Source organism: Amphiura filiformis, chromosome 1, assembly GCF_039555335.1.
Source record: "Amphiura filiformis chromosome 1, Afil_fr2py, whole genome shotgun sequence".
Taxonomy (NCBI): domain Eukaryota; kingdom Metazoa; phylum Echinodermata; class Ophiuroidea; order Amphilepidida; family Amphiuridae; genus Amphiura; species Amphiura filiformis.
The window spans coordinates 101,786,711-101,798,754 of record NC_092628.1 but is presented as its reverse complement, the minus strand read 5'-3'; the positions used below and the strand labels follow the sequence as shown (position 1 = coordinate 101,798,754).

The 12,044-nt window shown below is 36.4% G+C and overlaps 1 protein-coding gene across 1 annotated transcript in view; it reads left to right on the top strand.

Moving 5' to 3' along the window:
- Positions 1-12,044, top strand: part of LOC140160720 (uncharacterized) — a 42,882-nt gene that overhangs the window by 13,734 nt on the left and 17,104 nt on the right. Inside the window, 4 exon segments of the mRNA XM_072184019.1 lie at positions 6,103-6,251; positions 7,262-7,392; positions 8,759-9,085; positions 9,673-9,800. Coding sequence (XP_072040120.1) covers positions 6,164-6,251; positions 7,262-7,392; positions 8,759-9,085; positions 9,673-9,800 — 674 coding nt within the window. The 5' untranslated portion in view covers positions 6,103-6,163.

The window sequence follows — 12,044 nt, the reverse complement described above, 5'->3', positions numbered from 1 at the left end:
AATAATGATAATATTGGATGGCTTATTTCGCATGATACCATAACATATGGTCATTTTCACGGTAAAGGGTGTAACTTTGGATTTTTAACATTTTGATCCGTTGTGTTCTAATAAAGCCACAGAATTCCATGATTTTTGGCCACATAAGTCATCTAGTTAGCAGCTACCTTGGGTAGCATAATCATCTTCAGGAGTTACTGCGTTCAGTTTTAGCAGGCTTAAATGTACCTAATATTGCCATTTTGAAAAACTATAAAAAACAGTAACATTTTTGTAAAACCCTGTGTTTTCTTCAGTTAGTTCATGGATAATTTTTCTTATCCTGAAAGTACGGTCATATGTTCAGTAAACACTGCCACATTAGATTTAATTGTGAACAGCCCTGTATTTTTGAGAACCGGACTTGAGATTTGTCGCTTCGAGGCTTCATTTTCCGTTAACAATTGTTAACAAACTTTGTGGGTATAGCTTTGGTTCATAATTCTTGGTTATTTCTTCACTTCTTCTTGATTCATAACAGTTGATATCTTAACTTGAAGTGGGTAACAAAAATTAGTCGATTTGCAAGCTTTTAAAATTTTTATAAAATCTTGACTTCAAAGAGCCGTTTTTCCGTTAACTTTTTTGAAGCCTCCGAAACAAACTGTTCAGCAAGCTTGGGCAAATATGAATAAAAGAGCTCATCCAATCTATTTATCAAAATGTAGCAAAGTAGATCCTCAAGTCACTTATTTTTAAATCGTGGAGATATATATCACCGTTTGAAAATGGGACCCAATACAAACTTTCCGTTAACAATTGAAGCCTCCGAAACAAATGAAGCCTCTGAAACAACAATAAGGTTAATTATCATATATGCATATCTAAATTGTTGTGTTCCATATTGATATCTGCATTGTAATTGTTACATGATATGTGTAGAATGTCATAAATTTAAAAAAAAAATTGATATTATGGTTAATGTTTGAAAAATATACTGATACCCAAGAAAGCCTGTTTCGGAGGCTTCACATGCAAATAACACCATACTTAACAAATGGGTGAAAAAATTACCATGTTATAAATCTACAATATCTGCCACATAGAATCATTGATTCAATACACACAAGAAAATAACAGCTTAGATGATCCCAACAGTGTTGTTTTCAAAAAAACTACTTCTGCAATGTTTAACCATTGTTAACATGAAGCCTCGAAACAAAAAAAATGACTTGCTGTGATAATTTAATTTTTGTCACAACTGAAATTCAATACTTAGAATCAATGCATGATTATTGGTAATTGTGATATTTTTAACCTATTTTTTCATGTCAACTTGTAGTAGTTAGCCAGATATTTTACTTTTATGATCACCTGTGTTGTTAACTGAAGCCTCCGAAACACAAATCGCTTGAATTGCCAATTCTAAAAAATAACTCCGATTTCTGTGAAACTTGGCTGGGAGGTTCCTTTCAACAAGTAGTATTTGTACATGAAGTTAGACATTCAAATTATTTGAGGAACTCAATTAAAACTTAAAAAATGTGTTTAAGGTTGGGAAATTTCCATTGCAAATGACCCTTGATGTTAAAAATTTTCAAAATTGCAATTACAAACATAGCAAAACATGGTATAAAATTTAACTTATAAATATCTGTTGACTTACTTTGGAATGGGATTTCACATGTATTCCAGCTTTCATGTCATAATTTTCTGAGCTTATGTAACATACATTTTTTCTTAGATTTTAACCAAAATGTTATGGAAATGTCAATTTTTTATCAGAAATCAAAAGGTTTAAGCCTTGAAACATTATTTTACTGGAATTTAAGTTGCTTCTATGCATGATTACAGTAAACAGAAACATATTTAAGTGGTTTGAAATTTTGACCCTAAAAATCAAAAGTTACACCTTTACTGTGAAAATGACCATATCGGATTCGTCATACAAATATCGAACTCGCCGTTGGCTCGTCCGATATTTTTATGACTCATCTGATATGTTATGGTGACTCATCTGATATGTTATGGTATCATGCTCAGCCATCCAATATTATATCAAACTTGGTACATGTGGATTGGATATGGTGGCCTCATGTGCTGTATAGTTTTGTGTCATGTTATTTGCATATTTATGAATATTAATGAGCTCTTATTTGCATATTTTTTTTACAAACCTCTGTTATTTACACACCTTTGTGTGGGCCACCTTAATTACCAACTGCATAATTCTAGTTTAAGTTAACTATTAAAGAACAGGACACACCAAAACTACCTGCATAACCTTTCAAAATAAATGGGTTTGTCTAATTATTTGAAGTGCTTGCATGAAGTTTGAGCTTGATGTTTGCCTGTTTGTCTATCTACTTTGAACTTTTTGATACCAAAGTTCAGTATTTTATTGACATAGTGATCTCACATTGGGCTATTCCAGGTGAAATCCATACACCCCCTATAGATGACATTGCCTTAATCTTCCACACAAGGGAGTGTAATTTTCAAATGGGGTTACCTGAAAGCCCGACCTGAAAGGGTGTGTAAGTTTCAAATGGGGTTACCTGAATGAGTGGCTCCATTTGAAATATATTCCCCCTGTGTGGAAGATTAAGCTCATGTCTTCCACAGGGGGTGTATGGATTTGAACTGGAATAGCCCATTGACAAGCAGACACTCCCCTTACCCTGTGTTATGAACATGAAGACTGGCACATATGCGTGCTGAGATCATCCAAGGATTTACTGGCATAGACAGCTAACGTCAAATCACAGAGAGAGAGAGATCTGAAGGCATACTTTCATGCATATATTTGCCATCATTGGGTTATTGATTATGCTATGTTTATCAATGTTCTAGGATAACGCATACGTTCACAAACTCTGTAGGTATAAATATGTTTTCAATATTTTATCGTACACTGCTCAACAATTTTAAGGTTCAGAATCTGACAATTTTGATTTTAGTTTTACCTTCTTTCTTTTTATGGATCTAACCAAGGTATTATTCAGTGTCCCAGGACATTGCAGTACTCTCTAGTACAAGTGTTCTGTTGCCTAAACATTACTGAATGAAATGACACTCATCTGATACAAGATTAATGGTGTTTTTGCAAAATGATAAGTCTGATCTTTGAGTAGTGTAGAACTTTATATCCATGGAAGATTGAATTAGGGATTCAATCAATCACGTTTCACCGTTGTTCATCACCGTTTAACAACGATGCGGCTGCGTCGTCTGGGTGGTGAGCGAAGTAAACCACGCAGACGCGCCGGACGCGAGTTGTTAAACGGTGATGAACAATGGCGAAACATGATTGAATCCCTTTCAACAACGAAAAGAAGCTAAAGATCGTAGGCCATATAATTCACGATTATTTCACGATGATATGTCAGGCCTAATCATGTCACTCATGATTTCTCTGTTAATATCAGCAATAAACCTACAGAATAAAACGGCAAAGTTTAGCAGCTACCTGAAAGACACTGAATTCAACTTGTAAGCTGGCATACGCGCAAAGGTTCCAGGCATGACGAATTTTACGCGCTCTCGCGTAACGCGTAGTCTCGTTCGCATTCGCGTATACGCTACAGTAAAAGTGTGGATTCATCAAGGATTAACAACGGTTGGCGCCTGTACAATGGTATAGGAGGAGTTGTTGAAATAGGATTAATTATGTCTCATCTCAAGTTGAGAGTAATGCCATGTTGGATGTCGCAGTAGCAGTTTTGAATTGCACACATTACACCTAATCCTGCAGGGTGTACATGTAGAAGTGCAGTTTGTCTGTACTCTGGCGACGCAACCGGGTAAATGCACTACCACTGCGACATCCAACAAGGAGTTACTCACAACTTGAGACAAGACACACTGAAGCAAATTGTACGTGCACATGTTTTATGTAAGGCCTGAAATTTGTTTTTGTGTTGGTATGACGGGCTGAACAAAAATAGGGCAGGATGCAAGGGATTGTTATTAATATTTTTTTTAAATCTCAGTGTACTTTTTCAACATATACATGTCTGTAGAGGTAAAGGTGTAGGAACATTTATCATGCAGACATGGTGAGCAGCAGCATTCAGATTAATCTGTCATCATAGCACTTTAAATATGACTTTGTATTGCAAGCATTGACACAAGAAATGTTACATTGCTCTACATCAGGCTTCCTCAAATAGATTTGTTGAAGTGCCACATGAAATAAAAGAACTCTGCAAAGCGCCACTCAATGGCTGCAAAGTCACCGGGGGGAGTAAGAGGGGGGTGTCCCCCCTCTGAAGCTATTGATTTTTTGAAATTTGAGGTGCAAATGACGCCATTTGGTGCAACATTTTGTACTATTTTAGCCTGTCTTTACAAGGATAACATGGAAATCACATTGTTTGATGTTGAAATATAGAATATTGGAGATATTCCTGCAAAGTTTGATAAAAGGGTTTGATTTTATTTTAATTTAAAAAAAATATTTTAAATCTAAACGGCGCCACGCGCCACTCGGGAAGCCACGGCGCTATTTGCGGACCCCTGCTCTACATTGTACTCATATTGGGCAGCCATGTTGATGGTTACATACTTCCTAGTTATACATGTACCACTGTAGCGGTAATACAATAGTAAAAAAGTGCAGTGTAAATCCCAAAACATGGGTGAGGGGTTCAACTCATGGGTTCCTGCAGACGGTGTAGGAATGTTTGTGTGTGTAGGATCATGTTTGTATTAGAGAATAAAGGTATTGTTTTTAGTCGCTGTCGTGCATCTATCGCCTCATATAACACAGGCGACATCATTATTTTGAGTAAAACAACAAGGCGAAGCCGAGTTGTTTTACGCCAAAAATAATGATGTCGCTTGTGTTATATGAGACGATAGATGCACGACAGCGACTAAAAACAATACCTTTATTATCATTCTTAAACACTTCAATTCAAATAAAAATATCCTGAGTATTTAATCAAAATAAATCCTACATTTTACAAGGAATTACCTACGGCTTAAAATCGGTTAGTCCCGTTGTTGCTATGCGCCTCCGATTGGTCCAAATAGCGAGTTCGCGTATCGCATCGATGCACACACGCTGACCCATATGATATTGTGTCATATCACACGGGTAAGAACCAATAAGATTGCAGGAACGTTCTCCAGTGTTTAAGAATAATATTTATAAACATGTATTTTCACTTTCATATGAATTTACACTCATAAATCAGCAACACAGCACAGGAACCGTGGATATCCCCAGTTTTAAGACCCACCCAAGGGGGCACCAAAAGGCTGAAATATCATTTACCCTGTAAATATTTACCATTGGAGGTACATGTATAATGTCGGGTCCACTGTATATAAATTGGTCAGATTTTGAGTCCATGTTCAGTCTTGAAATTTCACAATAAATATGTAATGTCCCTGGTTTGCCTGTGTTAAAACGAGGGTCCACGATATTGTGTGTGAATATGAGTAGCGGTATTTGTGTAAGGGCGTGACCGTGTCAATCTTTAGGTCAACATATGGACTTTACATCTGCATGTAAAATGTAATAAATTCAAATATATCTCTCTTTGCCCCTGGTGTCTTCAATTGAATCACCATGCAGTATACATAATGTGTATGGACCAGCCAGTGCATAAATATTATTGCTATGATGATGATTTTATTGATCATATTTGCTCAATGGAAAACCCATTCAAGACAAACCTCAAACACTGTCGTTTCAAATGCAATGCAATTTGAATGTACATTATACATGTGATTTGTGTACATGTCAAATTGAATAATTCTCAATTGCAGACATGTCTGCAGTCTATTAAACCCACATGAATGCACCAGTATTTACATAAAACCAAAATTACACGCTCCAATTAAGAGCTAATCAAACAACATTGAAGCTTACACCCCCACATCATAAAAATGAATATAAGTATTGCCCAGTATCGCAGGTATTTGTGAAATATTAGTGGTTAGTATTATAGTAATAGGTACCGAGGGCAATGTACAAGCCAATTACCAGCTAAATTGGTAATGAATTATTATTACACCTTGAGTGATATGTTCTTTCTCATTTATGTTATTGCTCATAGCATGCATTGTGTAATTGGCTTTAAACAAAAGCAATTTTTTTAATCTTTGATACAGGTGTACAAGAATGTGATAAGCTACCAGTTCCAAGTGTGACATTGAACATAGCAGCTTCATTATGGCCTCAACCCATTACATATTGTTACCTGTTTTACTCAGCATACTATTGGTCTGCAGTATTGCTTCTCCAGTACAGTATGCAGAAGGTCAGTTCAGTTTATTTTTGTCAGAAAGCAAGCGATTGTTCTTTATTATTTACTGATGAATGACAGTGAAGATATATTTGTAGTATTAAGACTGTCGGCAAATTACAGGATGCAAATTTTATGTGACATTTGCATGGTATTTCATTTGTGTCTTAGGTTTGCCTAGGCCAATGGCAAAGTTTGGAATAGAATAATTTTTATACTCTTTATTTTTGTGCATTAAAATGATAATTTATTAATTTGCCAAATATGAAAAATATTAAATATCCATGCATCAGATAATTGGCTATATAGTAATTGCACCTTGAAGCCTAATTCTTTCACTTGGAAATTTCATATTCTTACACCATGTACATTCATGGCACCCATAGTTCCCATATAAGATATATTTACACTTTGCTAATTCATTTCAATTTAATATTTGTTATTTTCTGTTTCACAATTTGAATTCAGTTGTCATACATATCTTTGTGTTAAAGAGTGTGTGTTTCATATTTTTTTCATAAATTGTCAATAACAGCAATTACGGTAAATTATGTAAATGATGCCATAAAATTCAATTCCCACATGAATTAGGCTATTCCATTTGAAATCTATACACCCCTTACAGAAGACATGTCCTTTTATCTCCCACACAGGGAGTGTAAATTTCAAATGGAGTTACCTGAATGAGTGGATCCATTGGAAATCTTACTCTCTATGTGGAGATTCAGGTCATGTCTACCATAGGGGTGATGTATTTAAACTGGAATAGCCCATTATGCCATCTGATAAAAAGTACATTTGATCCAGAAATGCTTAACTTTCAAGTTGAATTGAAATCTGTCATTACAATCAGATACTATGTACCTTCTCAAAGTGATATTTCTGTGCAGTTGTGCATGCAAGTATCTACCAACTTGGCTTAATTAATTTGTACAATTTATATTGATTTAATTTGAGACATTTCATGCATTAACCTATTAAATGCCCACATGTTCATTGTTGTCTTGACTACATAATCTATACAGGAACAGAAGATCAAAATGGTGGCAGTAGTGACTCCAGTTTAGTGGTTGTAAGTGCAGTCTCCATAGCAACGGCCTTCTGCTTTGTTCTCCTCGTCATAGGATGCGCATGCTGCTACGGAAGGGGGTTTGCTGTAAGTTGATTGATGGATAGAGTTTCCTTTAGATTTATATGTTATTAAACAAATATCATAAAATGCTTATGAGCATAATGCAGGACGGACAGAGCAGATATCTCACACTTCCCATAATGCAGTTCTCACATTTCAATTTCCTGCACTGATCTGCTATCTTGTGCAACATGGGTCTATGGAAACGAAATGGACCTCAATGAACACTGAACAGAGTACATCCAGATCTTGCAAAATATGTTTATTTCTTGAATATCAACCCATGTTTAACCAGTCTATTCTCAAAATAAAAACAAATGCAACCTGTACAAAGTAATAGGAGTGTCATTTGATGAAATGAGGTGATGCGTCATGTTGCAATGGATTCTGGGAAGGGTACATAAGAGTGTAATGCAGGGGTTCTCAACATTTTTTTAACTTGGGCCACATATAAAATCGAGATAATTTTGCGGGCTAGTAAAATCATGGATAAGGGATATCCATGGGGTCCAGGAGCCCACCTTACCTGAAGCTCTGGGCAACATTTTTTTAACAATGAAGCTGCAAGAAATAATTTTTACTAGACACAAGGCTTTTGAAGTACACCAAATTTTTTTTTCAAATTTCATTGATTTGAACACATGATGCAATCAATATCAAATTCAACATTCAAGGCCTGGTTTATTATTTTTATTTGGCCATTATTTTGTTATACATGTACTTTAAAAAAAATTCTTGTTCATTGTGGGCCGTTTGAAATTCACTTACGAACAAGATTTAGCTTGTGGGCCAGAACTCCTGGTGTAATGTAACCATTCAAGTTTAGGCAATGGAAAGTTCCAATCATAAACAAGCCAGTATGCAGATGATTGGAACAATACATTTTCAATGGAGCTGGTTATTTAATGCAAAGTATTGTATATTCCTGGAAGCTGCAGGCATCCAATAATGGAATCAAAAAATGAAATTAAAAACATCTGTTAACATGGAGGCATGCATGTGGCATATGCAGGCAGTGAATTCAAATGCAGTTGTTTTCCTATTCATCTGAAGTGTCATCAGGTTATAATTATATACCGACTTGTATTTACTTTGTTTATTTTGACTGATTTTCAGAGACTAACTTTTTGGCAAAATACTTACTGCTCATGAAATTTGTCTCAATCAATGGAGAAAATTAGTTATTAACTTTATGCTGATTTAACATAAATTTTCAAATCTGCAGCCACAGTAGCTTTTTTCCAGTTGGGTTGTGTTTCTGCCTTTTTTCGCCTTCACCTCTGTGATCTTTGAAAAAAAAACGTATTAAATAATAAAATAATGACTTATTCTTCACTCAAGGAAAGTTGAATGCAAACCTAATAAATGTATATATTTTATATTCTATTAGAAATTTGAAGAAACCACAACAAGTGAGACAGTAGTGGGTCACAGCTATACAAACTTCAATGATTTCAGTCCACCAACAGAGAGTACACCATCATACCCACCAGGAGAACAAGACACAGTCACTATAGAACCCCTACCAGATCTCTCCTCTAGACTAGGCACATCAGTAGGAAGTATAAGTCAGTCCTCATGGCTCAAAGCTGATCATGGCACTCCTAATCAGGGGGTGGAAAAAGATGACATCAATCTCATCAACAACCCAAGGTTTCAGTTCCCAAGATCACAGCTTAGTTATGTGGAAGAAATGGGGTCAGGATGGTTTGGAAAGGTAAGCCAGTATTCAAATATTAACAATCTTTAATGGTTGTAATATAATTACAGTCAATTGTTCAATTTCACAACCCGATATAGCAAGTGAAATGGAGCAATATATCTTTCAACAAGTGATAGTGATTATATTTCTACCCTACATAATTTTGAAATAATAATATTTGTTTTATACCACTCGTGGATAGATTCTATAACTTGATAAGAATGTTTGCTACTCATTTATCAACACAACTCTAGTTGTTGCCATGACATAATGCATGTTTTCTCTAAACTAAATGGGTGAGTCTAGGAGGCAAACGCATGCCCTAGTCTCGATAGGAAGCAGGAAATAAGAAGGTGCCAGGTCCAAATCCTGGATGGTCAGTAGATGTGGAGACTTGGGTAAATACCCCAGATACTTATTGATTTCAGCATCATGACAACTTCCATCTTTGGAGTCTATTGATAGTGTTTAAACAACATATTTTAACTCTGGAATTTGAGCCAGTGATAATTATGTAAAAGAACACAAAATGGAAATCAACCAATAAAATTGATATTATGCTTGATTGATCCAATTGATTTGGAACATTTTTCACTTGGCAGGTGCTGCAAGGTGAAGCCCACAGACTGCATGCAGGTCTGCGTAAAACCAGAGTAGTAATCAAACAACTACGAGACACAGCTACAGCAGAAGAACAGGTCCTTTTCTTACAAGAAGTGCAGCCTTACAGGTAAGATCAAAATTTAAAACCAGGAGAGCATGGTGCAATGGTTAGAGTAGTTGCCTCTGGTGTATGAGGTCCTGGGTTCAATTCCTATTGGTGGTAACTTGGCTGGGCTATTGGCTTGGGGATTACAGGTAAGATCAATATTTAAAACCAGGAGAGCGTGGTGCAATGGTTAGAGTAGTCGCCTCAGGTGTATGAGGTCCTGGGTTCAATTCCTATTGGTGGTAACTTGGCTGGGCTATTGGCTTGGGGATTACAGGTAAGATCAATATTTAAAACCAGGAGAGCGTGGTGCAATGGTTAGAATAGTCGCCTCAGGTGTATGAGGTCCTGGGTTCAATTCCTATTGGTGGTAACTTGGCTGGGCTATTGGCTTGGGGATTACAGGTAAGATCAATATTTAAAACCAGGAGAGCGTGGTGCAATGGTTAGAGTAGTCGCCTCTGGTGTATGAGGTCCCAGGTCCCATTCCTAATGGTGGCAACAGTTCCTCTTCTTACAAGAAGTGCAGCCTTACAGGTAAGATCAGTCAATAAAACCATTAGAGCAGGTGTATGAGGCACCAGCCCTGCCAGGTTCAATTCCTAATGGTGACAAATTGCTGGGCTGTTGGCTTGGCGATAAAAGTCTGAATTTATATTTAGTTGCAATATCTGTAGATTAAATGAACACTTACATTCTTCCCATGGTCGTTTAAAAATTAGAATTGGATAAACGAACCATAAGTCTGCTCTGTCCTTAGGAGGGGATGTTAAGCTGTCGGACCCATGTATAGAGAGCCATACCCGTACGCGTAGCTCGCTGCACCTTTTGAATAGAGTAGAGTGTTTACCTGACTGGCCTAATCTGTCTTGTTCACAATTATCTTAGGAATCAGAGCCCTTTGTTCTTGGAATTACATGTGCCTGTTAAGAGTGTCCATTTTGTACCATAAGACAATAAATTTAGAGAGTTTTTCTTTTGTCAAAACCAGTTTGAAGAAAACTTACTAGTTTTTTTTTTTTGACAGTTTTCGTCAGTGAGCCACTGACTTTATCAAAGCTTGGTGTTGTTGTGATGATCCAACAGCTGATGACTGGCGGGAAGTTATTTCACTTCCGGTAGCGATGTTAGTCTTGCTAGCAGTCTTCAGAAGAGGATCATACACGTGACTTAGGTTGTAGACCCCCTCGTCTCTGTTCATTACTCCTCGCCCTCTCTTTCTGATCTGGATTGATTCCTTGCTTTCCTATCACTCTCTCTCTCTCGCTCTCTAAGATTTTAGACTCCCCCAATTGATAATATGATTAGCCCTGGCTACGTGATTGATTAATTGAACGTATATGATCCTCTTCTGAAGACTGCTAGCAAGACTAACATCACTACCGGAAGTGAAATAACTTCCCGCCAGTCATCAGCTGTTGGATCATCACAACAACACCAAGCTTTGATAAAGTCAGTGGCTCACTGACAAAACTGTCAGCAAGAAAAACTATTAAGTTTTCTTCAAACTGGTTTTGACAAAAGAAAAACTCTCTAAATTCGTTCAATACCAAACCTGATGAATTTGTTTCAAAATAAGACAATAAAGATAATAAACTAAACTCATCTGAAAGTATTACAAGCAAGGAACTTGTTCAAGTTGTTTTACAAGCTTAAACATTTTCCAGAAACATCCTTACCTAACATCACACGAGAAGTTGATGTAAGTATGTGGTTAAATTACATTTTTGGAAGGCACTAATTAAAATAGGGACATGTTCACATATTTACCCAGGACCCAAGTTAATCCAGTTAATGGGTTGAACACATGTGTGTTCACAGGCACACTATCGATGAGGACCAGCTGCAATGGATGTAGTGTTGAACCATGTTACTGCAATCCATTGTTTTACACTCTGTAAGTAAAGCTTGCATCAGAGGTTTTACATCCAGCTCTTTTATGTCAAAATGAGTGGTAACAAAATAAAGGATATTCGATAGAATAAAGTTATATTTCTACAGCTAAAACATGCTTAACCTGAATGAAAAAGTTTCATTTGATAAATTAGTAATTTTAACCGTAGTTATATGCCACGGGTGGTCTAAAAAGAAAGGATCACCCATGTTACTGTTGAGGTTGTTGTTGTTCAATATCAATAACCTGTGTTTGAATTTGTAAATAATCCAAGAATCCCATCAGATTGATTACACCAATAAGCCCAATCGGCATTGGAAGTTTGCAATGCATTGTGGGACAGTTTTTGCAGTTTTAGGACACTTTGTCCT